The 19,757-nt window shown below is 40.8% G+C and overlaps 2 protein-coding genes across 3 annotated transcripts; both read left to right on the forward strand.

The window, feature by feature from the left end:
* Positions 1 to 3,659: 3,659 nt before the first annotated feature.
* Positions 3,660 to 7,314, forward strand: LOC143347845 (uncharacterized). 2 transcript variants are annotated; one of them, XM_076777425.1, is made up of 2 exons: positions 3,660 to 3,797; positions 5,173 to 7,314. In XM_076777425.1, the coding sequence occupies exon 2, from the start codon at positions 5,173 to 5,175 to the stop codon at positions 5,827 to 5,829; it is 657 nt and encodes a 218-aa protein (XP_076633540.1). In that variant the 5' UTR covers positions 3,660 to 3,797; the 3' UTR covers positions 5,830 to 7,314. The 2 variants fall into 2 exon arrangements, with proteins under 2 accessions (XP_076633540.1, XP_076633541.1); XM_076777426.1 differs by having other exon boundaries at positions 3,688 to 3,797; positions 5,167 to 7,314.
* Positions 7,315 to 8,363: 1,049 nt separating this feature from the next.
* On the forward strand, positions 8,364 to 19,614 carry LOC143347820 (cilia- and flagella-associated protein 58). Its single transcript, XM_076777380.1, has 11 exons — positions 8,364 to 8,580; positions 9,729 to 9,815; positions 10,111 to 10,239; positions 10,434 to 10,666; positions 10,733 to 11,009; positions 11,099 to 11,331; positions 11,396 to 11,807; positions 12,253 to 12,523; positions 17,855 to 18,369; positions 18,481 to 18,705; positions 18,913 to 19,614. The coding sequence occupies exons 1-11, from the start codon at positions 8,545 to 8,547 to the stop codon at positions 19,183 to 19,185; spliced, it is 2,691 nt and encodes an 896-aa protein (XP_076633495.1). The 5' UTR covers positions 8,364 to 8,544; the 3' UTR covers positions 19,186 to 19,614.
* Positions 19,615 to 19,757: the final 143 nt, after the last annotated feature.

Consider the following 19,757-nt stretch of genomic DNA (forward strand, 5'->3'; position numbering starts at 1 on the left):
CGCGGTATCCGCGAAGGGGTTGAGGACACGGTAGCCGAAGAGAGAGAGATTGTAAAGGGACATCGAGAAACCGAGGAACGATGGAATAGGAAGAAACAGAGGCTAGACGAGGGTAGAAACGGGCAGGAAGGACAAAATGGACGGCAGCCAATCGGACGGTGGGACAAAATGGCCGACGTTGAATTTAATCAATACTTCCTCCGTCCTTCGTGTGAGGGTGGAGGACAGGGCGAGACCCAGAAAGTACCAGGGACGGAACTACTCGTTGTCGGGCGAACGTAATCGCGTTCTTGAGGTCGATACACCTTCTCCTCGTGTATTCCTCGGACACCCGTTACAGACGGTATCGGGCACGAGTCGTTCGTTAACAACGTTACGGTTCCACGGGAATACTGAGTCGGTTTATAGTACGCGTAATGGCGAAATACTCGATTTGAACGGGGGACGTCTATCGGCGACGAATGTCAAGGTTCAATTTTCTTCGCATTTCCGAAAATTTTGATCGGAATTTTCACGTAATAATCTTCGTTAATCTAATCGATCGTTGATCTTCTCTTCTTTGATCCGTAATGGAGGCACAGGCATTTCAAAATTGTAGAAATCCGACGAAACAAGGGGTTCGTAAGAATATAGTTAGAGTTATATTTATTTTGCTAATCTTCGTAGAAACTGCTTTAAATGGCCTCCTTTGGCCCAAATATATTTTGAACGTTCCGTTACCTTCTTGATCTTCCAAATATTTCAAGTATATCGACCCTGGCAATGTTTTCAAATAACAAATAAAACTTGATTTAAATCAGGGAAATGAGCAGACCAAACAATGGATATTAATAGGACTTATCTGTCCGTTGAAAACCGATCAAGACCCGTCGACGGTTCATCTTGAAATGGGACGACGCTCCGATATGCATAAATCATTTCCAACCTATATAATAATACCTAATGGAGCTTCCCCCAATAATTCATGCAATTGGTTTCTCGAGATATTGACACGAAATTGACGCGTTAATCTTCCATCAACTAGAACAAGGAATTATCCGAGTACACGGACATTTAATAGAATCGGTTATATAGTTAATCGTTTATATGATTTTTATGTCCACGATACAAAGGGGAACGAAATCTTTTAAAAATATATGTCTGAATGAGAAGCGATCCAATTGTTTGCGAAAGGAGGTTAATTCCTCGCGAAAGGTAGACAAAGATTTAATACAGATAGTAACGAATAGAATCGATCTCCGAGACGACGAGACGAAACTAGAGAAATTCGTACGCCGACGTTGTACAGCGGGAAAACTTTAAATTGAAACGGTGTAGCCGATGGAGGCCGCGGAAAGAATTCTCTGCCGCCCCGGGATAAATTTCTTAGCGGTACCGTCGCCTCGCGATGTAAATTACCCACGTCCAAGTTCTTTCTTCGAAGCTTCCTCGAAGCGAAACGAGCACTCGTTCCTTCTGTCTGCCGCGCCAGGAAAAAGATTGCCACTCCGATCGAATGAACAAAGTACGTGCCGGTTTATCGATAAGACAACGCAACTGGCGTCGTAGTGGATTTATCGATCGCTTATTTGCTTGGGGAAAATCCTGATATGAACAAATACATACAGCCAAATCCTATTTTGATCTCTTTTTACTGTTAAGGGAAATCGAAAGGCTTTCGCGAACGATTTTCTTAGAAAACATACATTAAACACCTGGATATCGTATCTTTAAATTTTACAGATAATCGATCATGTTCCATGGGTAATTTTTCTTTGTTTTAGAAACTCTACTAATTAAATTTTTATCTTGCGTTAGATTTATGTATTACTTTAAACAGGTAAACAGAATCTCATCATCGGCCATCGAAACACTATGTTTACTCCTCGATTAAGTATAAGCAACAATTAGAAAGGACTCGATATAAATTTTTGCGATTTTTAGCGTATAAAATTTCCTTCGATATGCGTTCCCTGGAATTTAGAAGAAAAATCCCTGATCTCTGCTTCCTACATAAAGCCATTAGGGGTTCAAGAAATAATCCTCAGGTTACGACCTTAGTGAATTTCAACGTTCCTGCCAGATATTCAAGATACTACCCACTTTTCAAACCTATCCGTTATACATTAAACTTTGATTCTACTGGTTCAGCAGAATTTGTAATCTAGTCAACTCACTTGCCAATTTAAACTTTTTTAATTTATCCTCAGTTTTAATGTCGGGACAATCGGATTGCTAGAGGTTACGAATCTTTAGTTATAAGCACTGCAGTAACTTCGTAGCCTCCTTTTGCGTACTTACGACGTAGAACAATGTATCCTCCTGTGTAAATTTCTACGTAATTGTGCTCCATTTTCTATTTGTTTGCTACGAATACCACGAATCTCGATCGTCGCAAATTGCACTGTAATTTGCTTACGACAAACGGAGCAAATAGTTGGAGTACTCGAATTCGCGATTGAAACTCGACAACGATTGATTCTCCAGTGTACGCATCCTCAGCATTGCCATGTGCCGACCATACACGCGCGAAATGGTTACGCGTGATCGCGAATATTCATGGAGGCGGACAACGAGCTCGTTTATCTCGTGAAACGAATTTCGCGTAACGTAGATTGAAAACCTTGCGAATTTCGCGAGCGCGCGTTTGTCTCGCGTTGGATATTTTTCGTCGAGGCGAGCTCCACCCTTCGGATTTTCGAAAATAAATATGTATGCAGCGAGTCGCGCAAAAATTTTCTCCGAAAAATGCAGGGGAAAAGTACACACCCTCGAAGCAACGCTAAAAAATTGCAAACGCTCGTTCCCTAGTTTTCTAAAAATAATTTATGAAATAACGAATGTACAGGATTTCGTAAAAATATTCATGTTTTAAATTGAAGATAAAAATTAGAGACGCGATTAGTTTTAAACATAGTTCAACTTGTTTCTGAATTATATGTTCCGATGCTGACAGATTGCTTAAATTATTTCAATAAATACGATTTCACTTTGAACAGAACATTTTAACGAGTTCGAACAACTTTCTTAATAGCGACATTTGCACTGGTAAATAATTAAAAATTTATTTTTTAATCAGGAAGAATGTCTTTATAAAAAAAAGTATGCAACGATGGCAGTTGGAGTATTTATTTTGGCTAATTTAACGCTGAAAAAGAGACAAAAATTGTTTAACCTGAAATGCTAGTATTATCGCGTGCATCTAGCGGTTTTACGCTTCTGTGTGATCTTTGTTTATCGTTAATTATCAGCATCGTGATAAGGTTCCACGGCCAAACAAACAATCCTAAAGAAACGTAATCGAAATCTTCGATTGGTCTATGATTTGGTAATTCTTGAAAACACAGCTGTGATCAAAATACGACATTCCATGTAAAACAGTACCCTAAAATAACCCCTAAGAGAAGAAAATAAAACTATTTAAAACAAATTTCTCTTCGTTAGAAGAAATTCCTCTTACTTAAAAGGAAATCACAAAATGGTCGACACAAAAAAACATAAAATGCGTGGATTTTGAAGTAATCGCGCTGTTTGTCGAATAGCCGGGGGACCTGTCGCGAAGAAACCAATCGTCAGTAGAAAAGTGCGAGAACGTTATCGTTTATTACGCTCGTTCGATACGCTAGTACGTAATCAGACTGTACCAGTTGATAGGGCCAATGATAGTTAATACGATACATGCTCTCGGTAATCAAACATTCAAGCCAACGGCGTGCGTCGTAAAGCCACAAATCTCTCTCTTCATTTTGCACGATCAGCTCGCTGTGCCCGGACCAGAGACGCTCCGTATCGCGAATGTCAGATTAGGATAAAAAAAGGTAAGTGTCAACGTCCCACGCGCGTGTTTTTTATTTCGAGTTTTCCGTTGTCCCCTCCACGAAACCATCAGGAAGGAGAATAGTTACGATTCGATTCAGGGACACGATATTGATGACAATCCTTCATCGATAATTGATTTCAATTTCCGCCAAGGAACGTACGTCGATCGGTCAATTATGTTTTTTACAAGCAATCGGTGCGTTGTTTCAACGATTCTGTACGTAATTTATGTACAAATAGCTTACGGTTTAATTAAAACGCCAGGCAAAAGCGGATCAGGCAATAAAATACCGTACCAGGTAATCGTGTAATCGTCTCTGCGAGGATCGTGTACTATTTTTAAACTTTGCACGAAGAAATTTACGCGAATCGAAGATCGATTCGTTGCTCGCGATCCCCCGCGAAAGAACGTAAATCTTCGATGCGGGAAAAACGTTGGACGACGGAAATAAAACAAAGTGATCGCACGGTAGGACGGTACAACCAGCCGTGACAATTAGTAGAAATTTATCGTAAAGGTTGCCCGGTCTGCACGCCTCATTCCACAAGCAAACTCGTAGCAGAGAGACTAGTTATCGACACACGGCACCCAAAACCGATAACGGATACCAAGATCCTGGTATTACTCTCTCTATCCGCGTGCCAACCGAGGTTCAGGGATACAGTGCGTTCCATAACGAATCGACGATAATTAATATCTACGCTATTTGTTACGTTCAGTGTCTGAACATCTGACAATGATTTTAATCGCAAAAAATCGCAAAATCTTTAGTTAACCCCTTGATGTACGATGTAATAGTTTGCAAAGGTATACTATTTAATTTTGTTTAAATTTGTTCGTACAATCTAAAAGTGTATAAGATTCGATGACGAGCGAGTAGCCTTATGATTGTGAAACTTGACTTCAAGAATTCTAACAAGTCAGACACGTTATTATACGACAAAAGGTTAATGTTTCTCTATACAAAACAAATTTACTTAGTTCTCTCGTATCATATACGATTAACGCTGAGATTTTGAAACGTCCATTTCGGGAGCCTTCTTTGATCAGGGCCACTGGGTTCAGCCATTACTAATCTCAAACGGTGAAACAGTTTTCACTTTCAAAACTCCAATTTCCCCGTGAAACGATTGCTCGAAGAGGGAAACGTTACTCCTCTCATTTTCCGTTTATTTTTCCTCGAGGAATCGTCCACCGGTTCGCTCGTTGTGGTAGACCCTGTATTTCGGGGACAGAGGGAGGAAAAGAGACACCGTTCGAACCCGAGGAATTCCCCGATTGCCATAACCGATCCCTCCGGATAGTTCCTCCGTGGACTATCGGAACGCGGAGTTCCTCGTTCGCCTATGGTATTGATTAGCCATCAGTTTCAGATGACGCCTATGCTCCGATGGGTGTTGCTGGCGTTGCTGTTGGCAGGCGCCAAGGCGCGTCCGCTCGAGGACGCATGCGTTCGCTTGTGCCTAGCACGGGATAGGAGCCTGGAGGTTACGGGAGTTTGCGACCACCAGCAGAGACTCGTCCTTCAGTCCACCGGAGGCCGGTACCCGACCCAGCGCCTCCTCGGGCTCTGCCTGATCCCGTGCAACGGTCCAGGAAACGATCCCCTGCTCTTCGACGATTCGCAGATCTGTCGCGTATTCAGGGAGTCGATGATCCGTCGACGCGGTTGTTCCTGCCACGGGACCTGGACCCTCGAAACAGACGACGCCCCGCGGTTGGACGTATCGTTCCAGGATTCCTACAGTCGCGATTCGGTGGACGAACGATCGAGCATGTCGGAAGCTGCAGCTCTCGTCGACGTCGCGAAGGATCGTAGAAGCAAACATAAAATGCAGTCGTTGGGAATCGAGGACGTTCTGTTGAACAACGAAGAGTGGGAGAGCTCCGTGGACGTTGGAATCTCGAACCTGAATGCTCCCGCCAAAGTCGACTCGACGGAGGACCCCGTCGACTGGGACCTGTGGTGCATGGCTCAGTGTGACAACGGCCACGGCGGTACTGCCTGCAACTGTGACCTTATACCTTGAGCAGGACGAAGGAGAACCGGGCGATGGGGGACAGGCACGAATCGACATATCTCGTAGGTTAGCCACCGGTTAGCGCGTAAGGTTAGTTTTACTGGGTAAACGTTCCGTTTTTCCTATACCTTTTCATCTTCCGGCGCGTGTTTCTCGCGAATATCTCGTCGATGACACGCGATCGAGAGAATACACCCGTCGTTGGTAGTATAATCGCTTTTAGGCTTAAGAGTTCTCTACGCAAGGTTCGGTTCACGCGCTCCGACGCACGGGGCGGCTTGACGCGTTCGCGGGGAAAGGCTTGCAAAGATTTATCGTACAGGTGAACGCGTTTCTCGCGTTTATTCCGATTGAGGCGTGTGAACGGGACACCGACGTGCAATGTGTGTATTATGCAATAAACGATATTTCTACGTGGGCGCGATGCGACGTTGAACGTGCATCGACGCGGTCTATGTACGCCTAGTTCTTTAAGGTTGATTGTATCATAAAAGTTTGACAGGAAGCCACGATCAGCGCGTACTTAACGAACATTAGCGTTTAAGTTAGCTGTCCGAGCGACGTAAACGAAATCCATGTCTTCCATTACCGTAGAGTGCTGCTCAGCGTGCGATCGAGCATCTTCCACGTGTAGCCTAAGACGCGAATTAGGGCCGAGCATGCGAGTATCGATAGTTATTGCGTATTAGTTGGAAACAGCGTCGATCGCCGCGTGGACGATCGACGATCGAGGTAGAAACGATGCTGCTGTTCGTTTATTTATAGCGTGCCGTTAAAAAATGTTGTGACGCGACAATAAGACGTAGATTTTAGTATGCCTTGCGCGATGCAACCTCGTCCTTCGCGCACTTTTGACCGTCCATCCGTCTGTTGAACGTTCCGAATTCCAATATTAATGACATGCCGTGAATGGAAGAAGCGAACAGTTTTTCTTTTTCGTGAACATTTGTCTGCGCATCGAAACTACCTGAATTCGTCGAAAGTGTGCGAAAGACTACGACTTCAGCGGATCATTATCTGGGCTATAGCTGTAAGTGAACTTGCTTTGTAAATATTTACACGAATAAGGTCTACGATCGGAGATCCTATATCAATTAGCGATCATATCGAGGAATCGAAACGGGGTACCAATTTACAAGTATAGGAATTAATCTCTGGGCTATATTCGCTGTTAACATTACCGTATCGTACTCTTATACGTACTTGTAAGGGATATGTGGTTGCTGCCGGTAAGCAGTCATACGAATAACGAAACTATCTATCGTATCGAAAATATTGTACTCAGAAATTTATGGGTGGAAAATGTATAAGTTCTTCCATGCCCTCAACTTATATTCGTGAACTGTCTTTATTAATACTGTAAACCTTACAGATATATATTTGTATTATTTACGTTTACGATTGTAAATTATGTATATATACGATATAAGTAACTGATATTCGCATTATGTTTTGTCATACGATAAATAAAGGACATTTACCGTAAACAACAAATATCCGTCGCGAATTCCCGAACATTATATACAGACAACATAGCAAATACGTTAAAAACGGAGAATTTATGATGCACGAGACTGATAACTTTGCTAGTACACAGGTTTAATTTTCAAATTGCTTTTAACTTACTTGGAGTGTAGAATAAGTAATTATGAAAGTAATGTATCATAGAACGTTATCGATCAGAATGGAATAACATTGCAGCGCTACTAGCGAAAGGAATCAAAAGTACCAGCTTCGGAAAATATCTCAGCATCGATAAGGTGTAGAAAGAACTCCTTAAATTGATTTAATTATTTTATTGTAGCACCACAGAAAAGGTATACGAGTGGACCTATCACCTAATGTATTTTTTCGGCCCGATTCTCTGGGACTCTAGAGCCCCATTACCATTTCCGTGTCACTCGCAACGTTATCAACAGATTTAGAAATGAACACAAGAGGAAGTGAGACAGAAAATGAAATTTCAGAAATTTTATTTTTTAACGAAATGAAAGTTATTAACGTTTAAAGTTCCGACCGTACTGAATTTTTTTCTCGAAAATGCGCAAGATTCAATCTTGCTCTAGAACCATTGATATTTTACGAGTCCCATTAAACGATAAGTTTATTCTGTATCTCGATTATGGTGTGATTATTTTTTTTTCGTGGTCATACATTCTCAAACCTTTCGCGCGTTATTATCTTTGTTTCCCAGTTTCTACGAAAATATCCAACTCATGGTACGTAAAGAAAATATCTGTGGCTATTGATTTCCTGCATTTTGTCAGGAAATTGGGATTCCCCGGACGCTTCCATGGATACTAATCAACAAGGTCAAATCGCGATAGTGAAGGTTGAAAAGCACATTCTTCCGCACAGTGTTGTTTTCTGCTACTCGTTAGAATTCCATCATTTCCTGGATATATGCTCTTAAGAATAACTTGGCTATCATTAGAATTTCTGTTTAAAAATAAATAAAATTTTAATTGCTAGATATCTTGCTTATATTTTTCTAAACTGTTACCGCCTCACATTTTAGCTCAAAAGTTTCTAATTCCTCGTTTAGAATTAAATGTTAGTGTTCTTGCAATCGAGTAACAAACTATTAATTAAGTAGAATTATTTGACGACGCACAGTTACTCCAGAGTGTCGTTACAAGTTCTTGTTTATTAAGGTTTTGAGAGACTAGTGAAATTAGGAAATTCGATTTTATCAAGTTTCTCTGAACATTTTAAACCGACACCATGATGGACATGGAGATGAACGCTGGCTTAGACGGTGTAAGTAAATGTTGTTAATATTTAAAATATAATCATTTCAATACATTTAAACGTGTATTAATCTAAACGTAAAAAACTTAGAAAAACTTGATTTTATATTTATTTATTGTACTATTGGAATTCATTTTGGATTCATCTCGTAAAGTACAAAAATAAAAAATTATTTTTTTCTGTGTCACAATTTTCTATAAAAATCATACGCGACGATTAATATATCTTCGTTTTGTCGATGTATTAAAAAAATTTTCTTCGTTGAGACTAGTTTTTGTTTTCATTAATTGCGCGCAATTGTAGCGCCGTGAAATCGTATTTAATCAGTTTATACTCGATTCTCGTAGAGTTGTTTCTTGTTCATCTTTACACGTGTGATTTATTAAAATATTATACTTTGTAACTTTTTGCAATCTAACAAATCGGCAAAGATAATGGCAACCGAGACGAACGAAAATCAAGACGAAACAGCGAAGGAAGCCGATGTTGTTATTAGAATTGAATTATTTCAACTATCTATAACCTAACCGCGCGACTATCAGCGGTAAGGAATTTTACAAAACATTATTCAAAAAATATTTCTATAACGTCAGAGGGTGTATTTAAAATATTTTATTTTCTTTCATTCTATTGCCATAACGTGATTTAATTTATATTTTATGAACGATAATTTTAGTCTGAGACTTATGAATTGTCAACGTGTAAAGGAATTTACCTATCAACGTTTTAGAATTTTTATTAAGCTCATATGCAGTCTAAACTAATTCTACCAGATTCTATAAAAGTATCTTGATAATCTTGGTAAAGTAAAGTTCAATCGAATTTTCCAAACAGAATTCGCAATAATGTCTAAAAAATGTTTAAAACATCTTTTCGTATTATCATTAAAAGACTTAAAAATACCCCTTTAAATGTTCGATCTGTGTTCGATATACGTCTGATCTGAAGATATTTATGATGACAAACAAAGTCTCAGACTCAGATCGCGAGATTTATGAAACGCTGCTGCAGTTCTGAAAGTCTTACGAGATTCTTAACGCGATTAATGTTCACGGCAACCGTCAGTCAGTGGCGCGGCTAGGTGACGATGATTATGATAAAGTAATAAAAAATACGAGAAGAATATCCTGCCAGCATGGTGGATTAACACGTTTCAGGATGATGGGAGCGAGAGCAGCGAAGCTACGTCGGACGGAAGCTCGGCCAGCAGCACGTTTTGCGAACTCGAGAAGAATTACTCCAAGGTGGGAATCTTGCAATCAGTATTTGCCAAAATTTACTTGCCAAAAAAAAAGTACTTGACAGAATCAGTACTTGCCAAATTGCTAATTAAGTAATTTAAACTAATATTAACTAAATGAGGTGCACGTTAATAACATGTTGGAATCCCCAACAATAAATGCTAATAACGTGATATAAACACTAATTTTTAACTGTAAAATAGCTGAACAATTTTATACCGATTGCTTATATCAATTATATTATAATTGAAGTTTAGATAGTCCGTTTAATAATCTGTATAAAAATTCTATTTTTTAGATCCTGAAGGAAATGAAAGGCAACGAAGCGTTGGCCCCTTTCTTGGTCGAATACACTAAACTCTACGAGTCTCTCTATAATGCTCATCGAATAGAGAAAGAACTGTTAGAGAAGAATCATTTATTAGAGGTACAATCGTCTTTTTTGTTTTTAAATTCGGCAAATCCAAACGACTCTACGCACCTTAATTGATTCTTTTGATACTCAGTTTAGAATGTGCTCGTAGAGAGATAATATTTTCAGGATTGATTTTAAAATCTGTTGTGAAGATATCGAGATTCTGGAACATTGGTTACTCCGTTGATGTAATTATGTTATTTCAGAGCGAGGTGGAAGAGAACCACCGGAAGATAGAGGAGCTTACGGATACGATCTCGAACAACGACGACGAGATCGAAAAGTTGAAGGAGGATATCGTGAACACGATAAAGAGGGCGGACGCCGCCCACACGCGCGAGCAAAACGCGCAAGAATTGATCGAGAATCTGCGATTGAACGTCACGCAACTGAATCAGGAGATCGAGCAAAAGAACAGACAACTCGCGGCCGGAGAAGAGTAAGATTTGATCTTCGAGTTACATATTAAAGGTTCGTAAATAATCGTGACTGACCGGATCAACAGCGTCAGCGCCGCCAAGCAGAAGGAGAATCTGATGAAGGAGAAGGAAAGGCTCGTCAGCGAGATGGATACGTTGAGACAACGACTGAAAAATATGGTTCTGTACACCGAGGAACTCGAGAAAAAGAACGGCGAGATGGACCAGCAAACGAACGACATGCGAGAGGAGCTGGATTTGAAGTTGAGCGAACTTTCGAGGGAGCGAAGAGTCAGGCAGAGGATAGAGGATGAGATGCATCATCTGCAAGAGGAACTCGCCGAGAAAACGACGGATTTGGAGGTAAATAAATAGTTTCGGGGTCCTGAATTTATATAAGTTTCCCTGTTTAATACGGCAGCACTCTGTGCGTGTATTTGTTTAATTTATAGTCCGCGAACACGACCATACAAACGGCGGCGGCCAACGTCATGAAGCTCGAAACGTTGCTGAAGGAGCAGAGATTGTCCGGCGAAAAGATGCAAAAGGAGATCAGCAAACTGACGGTGAAACGACTGAATCTGCAAACGGACTTGGACAACGCCAGCGCGCAAATCGAACACCAAGATAAAGAGATCGCGGAGAAGGACAAGCAACTGAAACAAACTACGCAAACCATAAACAGGTAATGTTCCTTACAGAGTTCTGGGGTATTTTCAAGAAGCTGTCTTCTCGCCGTTACGTTTCAGAATGAAGGAGTCCGTGGAACGGAATAGAATCGAGAGAGACGCGATGGCAAAGCGGGTGCAAAAGCTCGAAATGGAGCTAACGTCCCTCGAGCAACAGCTGAAACAAGCACACGCGGACAGCAAGAACGCGGAACACCAAATGGCTTTGCTTCGAAAACAACAGATAGACAAGCAAAACCAGTTCGACGTTTTGTCGCGCGAGAAAAATGTCCTGGCTCGCACCAAGGAGAACATGGAGGAACAAATCAAGAAACAGAATCACGAGATGATCGTGTACGAGTACAGCAGACGGAAGATCGAGCGGGAATTCGACGACCTGACCCAAGATATCGTCGAGGTCAAGAAAGAATTGGCCGCGGCGGAGAAGGAAAGGGACAAACATAAACTGGAGACTCAGAACTTGGCTCAACAGGTGAGTCTTTTTTTTATGAAAATAAAGATTTTGGTACGGGGTGTTGACCCAAGCTTGAAAATTGTATACATTATAGCTCTTGATATACAATTATAATTAGAAGTAATTTTTCAAACATATGCAACTTCATTTTGTTCAAATTCGTTCGGACGTGCAATGTTTAGAAAAAAGAAGAGACTTATAATAACGTAATAACGTGTTGATTTTAATCCTTTTGTCCTCTTGCAGCACGAATAAATAAAACAATCAGAAGCTCTCGTCAGTCTTTCTCACAATATCTTCTTTTTTACAATTTTTAGTTTTGTAATCTTTATCGTAGTATATTTTAAGATTATTTTTCAAGAACTTTCGACCTCGTTCGGTGCACGAACCTCGATTTTTGCATTTCTAGTCCCAATCAACGATAGTACGCGTTCCGATCGAACTAATTTCGTCGCTTTAATAGGTGGAGTACCACTTGAGCGAGTCGAAGCTGAAGCAAGTCGAGATTTTTAGTTACAAAAAACGGCTGGCGGAGTCCGAGGCGAGATACAGACAGCAGCAAAATCTTTTCGAGGCAGTTCGCGCGGAGAGGAACTCGTACAATAAAGCCTTAACGGAGGCACAGGATGAGATACAGGAGCTGAAGAACAAGCTGAAGGTAGTCAACCATCAGATCGAACAGCTGAAAGAGGATATCGTGTCGAAGGAGGCCGGTCTGATCAAAGAGGAGTTCCGTAAGCTGGCTCTACATATTTTTGTACATGCTTCGTCTAGGATAATTACTATAAATCAGACTTGGACGCAATTTACTTGAAATTGTAATTCAAAAATAATCATTTCGAGTTTTGATCGACAGAAAATTTTTCCCCCAAACACAACGTTGAGAAAGAACTATTCGATAATACGTAGGAATAAGATTACCAATTTTTCCAAATACAATCAAATACATTTCCATTATACAGGGTGTTCGGCTACCCCTGGGAAACATTTTAATGGGAGATTCTAGAGAGCAAAATAAGACGAGAATCAAGAATACTAATTTGTTGATTGAGGCTTTGTTAAAAAGTTATTAACTATCACGATTTTCCGAAGCTATCCGAAGTAATTTCGAACCGCCTCGTGGGAGTCGAAAGAGCCGCCCAAGTTTGTCGTGGAATAGTTTGTTACTTTCAACAATAGATGGCGCTTATTTTTTGACCTCAAACCCTCTGGTGCTAAAACGCCCAAGTTTGTCGTGGAATAATTCGTTACCTTCAACGCTAGATGGCGTTTATTTATCGACCTCAAACCCTCTGGTGCTAAAACGCCCAAGTTTGTCGTGGAATAATTCGTTACCTTCAACGCTAGACGTTTATTTATCGATCTCATACCTTCTGGTGCTAAAAAGCCCTTGGCAGCCGAGAAATCCATTTAGCGTGGACAATACTAACTATCCCACGACAAACTTGGGCGTTTTAGCAGCAGAAGGCATGAGAACGATAAATAAACGCCATCTAGCGTTGAAGGTAACAAACTATTCCACGACAAACTTGGGCGTTTTAGCACCAGAGGGTTTGAGGTCGATAAATAAACGCCATCTAGCGTTGAAGGTAGCAAACTATTCCACGACAAACTTGGGCGTTTTAGCACCAGAGGGTTTGAGGTCGATAAATAAACGCCATCTAGCGTTGAAGGTAACGAACTATTCCACGACAAACTTGGGCGTTTTAGCACCAGGGGGTTTGAGGTCCAAAAATAAGCGCCATCTATCGTTGGCAATAACGAACTATTCCACGACAATCTTAAGCGTTTTACCATCCGGATTTCCAAAGCGCCCAGAACATTTTCAAAATGCTAACACCCTTGCGAAGAGGTGGCATGTATTTTATAGCTAAGGGAATAATGGTTAGAGGAAAAGAAAGGTAAAAATGATGAGAAAACGTAGAATTCTTTGAAATTATATCATTTATTGTCATAGATTTACAGTATACAAAGTTTTAATACATATAAATATATTATATTACATTATATCATGTCAGAAGTTGTTAACAACGTTCAGCAGTGGTCAGCACTGATCTCTGCTTGCCACTGCATGCCTCTGCTCGTCTCTGCTGACCGCTGCTGACCACCTCTGATCCTTCTGACAACATATAACGCTTACTACTTGCTACTATTCGCCCCTGGTAATCTCTGCTTGCCACTGCTGGCCTCTGCTGACCACCGCTTATGTTTCTGGCAACGTACAACGATTACTACGACTCCTGCCACCCTCTGCTGACCTCTGCCAATATCTCCCGACGTCAACTGACCATCGCTGACCATCGCTGACCATCGCTGACCACTGCTGACCGTTGCTGACAAATTGTGACACGATGTAATGTAATATAATATGTTTATATGTATTAAAGTGTTGTATAATGTAAATCTATGGCAATAAATGATATAATTTCAAAGAATTCTATGTGTTTTCATCATTTCTACCCTTCTTTTCCTATCGAAATCATTCCCTTAGTTATAAGACACTCCGAATCTTTTAAAATTTTCTAAGTTCCCCGGAAAGATTTCAAATTTCCCGCCGCCAGGAATTTTTGCGAATTCCTGGAAATGACGTCATTACGTAATATTACGTAATATTACGTAACATTACATAATTCTTGCCGAAAAATTCCGGCCGGAGAAATTTTGAAGAGCTATTACGTAATGTTACGTAATATTACATAATGTTACGTAATATTACGTAATTTTTGCCGAAAAATTCCGGCCGCGAGAAATTTTGAAGAGCTATTACGTAATGTTACGTAATATTACATAATGTTACGTAATATTACGTAATTTTTGCCGAAAAATTCCGGCCGCGAGAAATTTTGAAGAGCTATTACGTAATATTACGTAATATTACATAATGTTACGTAATATTACGTAATTTTCCCCAAAAAATTCCGGCCGCGAGAAATTTTCGAAGAGCTGTTACGTAATGTTACGTAATATTACGTAATATTACGTAACAGCTCTTTAAAATTTTTGCCGAAAAATTCAGGCCGGAATTTTAGCCGCTGCCTGGAACTTCTTGGAAATTTCAGGGATTCCGAGAAGTTTCAGGGACGCCGGTAAGTTTCAGGGATCCGAGAATTTTCAGGAAATCTTAGAAATGGCGTCATTTCTATTTGGAGAGTGAAAGAGGGGTAAAAAATGATGAGAATACATAGAATTCTTTGTAATTATATCATTTATTGCCATAGATTTACATTATACAAAACTTTAATACATATAAACATATTATATTATATTACATCATGTCACAAGTTGTCAGTAACGGTCAGCAGTGGTCAGCGATGGTCAGCTGACGTCGGGAGATGTTGGCAGAGGCCAGCTTAGGTCGGGAGATGCTGGCAGAGGTCAGCAGAGGCTGGCAGTAGCCAGTAGTAATCGTTATACGTTGCCAGAAATATAAGCGGTGGTCAGCAGTGGTCAGCAGCGGTGAGCAGAGGCCAACGGAGGCCAGCAGAGGCATGCAGAGGCAAGTAGAGTCCAGCAGGGGCAAGCAGTAACAAGTAGTAATCGTTATACGTTGTCGGAAGCATCAGGGGTGGTCAGCTGTGGTCAGCAGAGGCTAGCAGTTGCAAGCAGTGGCAAGCAGAGTCCAGCAGGGGCAGGCAGTAGCAAGTTGTAATCGTTATACGTTGTCAGAAGTATCAGGAGTGGTCAGTAGCGGTCAGCAGAGTCCAGCGGAGTCAGGCAGAAGTCAGTAGTAATCGTTATACGTTGTCAGAAATATAAGCGGTGGTCAGCAGAGGCCAGCAGAGGCTGGGAGAGGCTAACAGTATCCAGTCGTAATCGTTATACGTTGTCAGAAATTCCAGGCGTGGTCAGCAGCGGTCAGCAGAGGCCAGTGGAGACCTGTTGACGGGAGATCGGATATTAGTTGTTGAAGAGCGAGAAGGGAAGTGTGAGCCTTTTTCTCTCGACTCCCACGAGACGGTCCGAACTTACTTTGGGCAGCTTCGGTGAATCGAGAAAGAGGGCATATGTCATTTTGTCTTTGTCGACCCTCCGTGGTCTTTGCATAGATGCCAGATTCATCACCCGGTGCCCTACTCACACGTGGAAGAATAAATTTTTATGGATCGATACAATCATTTTTTTAATCAAAATTAAGCCAAATCAAACATATAATATTTAGTTCGTCATAACAAATTGAACTTTAAACGTTAATAACTTTTTAACTTAGCCTCAATCACCAAATTGCTATTCTCTAAAATTTTCTCATTAAAATTTTTCCCAGGGGTGGCCAAACACCCTGTATGTATAATAATTGCAACTACTTTCCACCTGTTCTGCCAACATTGATTTAATAAATAGAAAAGGAGGTCGAATTTGTCAGCTCCATTGTCGATATTTTTACGAGATGATTGTTATACAGGGTGTTCGGCCACCCCTGGGAAAAATTTACATGAGCGATTCTAGAGGCCAAAATAAGACGAAAATCAAGAATACCAATTAGTTGATGGAGGCTTCGTTACAAAGTTATTAACGTTTAAAGTTCCGCCTGTAGAATGGCAACCTGCGTACAGCTGCGTTCGCGCGGAAGGTTGCGGGAGGCCAGTGCTAGTGGTTCTCACGCAGCATGAAAAATTCTACTTACCGACGCTATCGACAGCCTTAGATTTTTGTCCATTTAGGGAAATGCGAACACCTTACGTTGAATAAGATTCAACCTGTCTTATGAAAATCCAGAAGGGCATATCAAAACTCGCCCGACGAGATTTTCACAGAGAAAGGGTGAATGTCACTTCCGATACCATAACGTTGTGCACAAAAATCACCCACACGCGATCATACACGCCCCACAATCGTCCACAATGTCCGTAAGTATCCACAAATAATCCTTTCAGGCACTAACCACTATGCAATTAAATAAACACGCACCGCAATTACGGTATTCGTGAGTGACTATGTGTACGTGCACCACGATTCTTCAGAATTACTTACGAATAGAATTGTTATTAATTTTTCAAATACACTTTAATTTAAAAATATAAAAAGGAATTTAATAAGTATTCGCTGATTGTTTATATCACTGTATTTCTTACATGCTCGATAATACATAACTGAATGAAATATCTCTAAAATGTGTCGCGTGAACTGTCTTGACTGATTCTTTTTTACGACTAACTAGCTGGCCAAACACGTGCCGATGTTGCCCTTTGTCTCCACTGAGCGTAGAGTGCATGTGTTTGTGTGATGTGTGTGTGTGAGAGAGAGAGATAAGCGAGACGAGTGACGTAGAATCGGGGTCCTTTTCGGCATTTGTTTCTCAGAACCTCGTCGATCGATGGCACAGTCAGCTGCTAGTATTGTTACATTCTTCGACGTGAACGCAAATCGATGGGAAAATTTCATTTATCCTACGATTCCTTTTTACATTTTTAAATTGTAGTGTATTTGAAAAATTAAGAACGTTTCTATTCGTAAGTAACTCGGAACAATCGTGATACAGGTACACATAGTCACTCACGAATACCGTAATCGCGGTGCGTGTTTATTTAATTGCATAGTGGTTAGTGCCTGAAAGGATTATTTGTGGATACTTACGGACATTGTGGACGATTGTGGGGCGTGTATGATCGCGTGTGGGTGATTTTTGTGCACAACGTTATGATATCGGAAGTGACATTCACCCTTTCTCTGTGAAAATCTCGTCGGGCGAGTTTTGATATGCCCTTCTGGATTTTCATAAGACAGGTTGAATCTTATTCAACGTAAGGTGTTCGCATTTCCCTAAATGGACAAAAATCTAAGGCTGTCGATAGCGTCGGTAAGTAGAATTTTTCATGCTGCGTGAGAACCACTAGCACTGGCCTGCCGCAACCTTCCGCGCGAACGCAGCTGTACGCAGGTTGCCATTCTACAGGCGGAACTTTAAACGTTAATAACTTTGTAACGAAGCCTCCATCAACTAATTGGTATTCTTGATTTTCGTCTTATTTTGGCCTCTAGAATCGCTCATGTAAATTTTTCCCAGGGGTGGCCGAACACCCTGTATATACTTACGTTGAGTAATGAATTAGTTATTATTTATTTTGCAGTTCGTGGTCGCGTAGAGAAAGAAAAGGAGGCACTGAAGATCGAGTTGCAGTCTACCCGCAAAGGGGTGACCGATCTGAGACACGAGATCGAAGAGATGAAGCTGGAAGAGAAAAATCTGAGACAGGTGCTTCAGCAGGCCGAGTCGGATATCGGACGTCACAAGAAAGACATCGACAACGTGATGAACGAGCGGGACATTCTGGGCACGCAACTGGTCAGGAGGAACGACGAGCTGAGCTTGCAATACAGCCGAATAAAAGTCCTGCACGGGACGCTTCATCAGGGCGAAGCTCAGTATAATCAAAGATTGGAGGAGATCAGACTGTTGAAACTAGAAGTGAAGAATCTGAGGACAGAGAAGGTTTTACTGATGAAGAACATCGCGAACATGAGCGACCTCAGGCAGGAAGTGTTTCACTTGAACCGCGACTTGACCAAGGAAAGGCTCAAAGTTATGGCGCTCGAGGAAGAAGTGCAGACTCCGTTGAACATTCACAGATGGAGAAAACTCGAGGTATATACCGTCAAAAACTCGTGAAAGTAAAAAAAATAATTAACGATACGAAAACACGATTGCCTCATTGCTTAATATTTTTGTTAGTCTTTTCGATAAATATTTTTACAGGGTTCCGATCCTTCTACTTACGAGCTATTGGTGAAAATCCAAATTCTTCAAAAACGAGTGTTGAGGATGGCCGGCGACATGATCGAGAAGGAAAAGAAAATTAGAGATACCGAGAAATTGTACATGAACCTTCGTGAAATATTGTCGAAACACCCAGGACCCGAAGCGATGGTTTCTTTGAGCAAAACTCAGAAGGCGTTGCGCGAGAGAGGGCAGAAAATGAAGGTAATTTCTATTATATCGAATTTCCGAGGACCGCGACATAAATATTAACTACACCGATTTGTATCGAGGTTTCAAATCTACGAGTAATACTTTTAAAATCCGTCGCTTTGACCTTTCTACATTAATAAGCAGACTTTTAATTTGAAAATGGAACGCGATAAAGAGAAATCTTATTCCATTTAGAAAGAAGTTAATTAAAATTTTCAGTGTATGTTGGCGGAGCTGAGCATGTACGAGGTCCAAATTAGCGAGTATAGGGTCGGTATGGACAGGATGAACGGACAAATGAGCGAGTTGAAAATGAAATATTACGCACAGAAGAGGAAGCTACAGAAGTCGAAGGAGTCGAAGCCGAAATCGACGAACGAGCCTGTACTTCCGACGATTAATCAAAGTTTGAAGAAATTCTGCGGCGGTGGCTTCAACATGGCGACACCCACTCCCAGAAACTGTTTCGTCGTAGATTCTGTCTGTAAATAAGCGAAAACCATATTGAAAGAACCGATGATGCAACGAAAATATAACAGTGCACGATATTCTCTCGTTCGATGACTGTATTTTCTTCCTAACTGAAAGGACGCGTGATTATCCACTCCTCTATTTATCTCATATATATTTTTATCTATTTTTTTTTTAGTCGTATCGTTAAACAAAAAATAATATTCTTACAGTATAGGATTCAGAGCTCCATTATCGGTCTTCGAATCGTATCGTATGTTCGCATTGACGTTTTAAAAACTGACACATAAATGGTTTGTGTTTCCTCTCGATTGCAAACAACGAACTGAAACACGACTTCGAAACTTCTTAGAGCGATTTTAAAGTGAATATTAAAGTTTCGAGTACACGATGAAAAAACGACGGAACTTTCCGACAGACCAATTGTAATCAACTGTAATCATAGATAAATGCAACACAACGTGCACGTGAAAGAAAAGTGGAGTAACAGTGAACATCAATTATCTTTTCTTCGCGGAGTATGCGGTAGTTAAATATGTATTTCGACTACGCGTCGATCTTAATTTTTATCGATTGGGCTCGGATGAGCAAGT

The sequence above is a fragment of the Colletes latitarsis genome, chromosome 11, assembly GCF_051014445.1.
Source record: "Colletes latitarsis isolate SP2378_abdomen chromosome 11, iyColLati1, whole genome shotgun sequence".
In the NCBI taxonomy this organism is placed as follows: domain Eukaryota; kingdom Metazoa; phylum Arthropoda; class Insecta; order Hymenoptera; family Colletidae; genus Colletes; species Colletes latitarsis.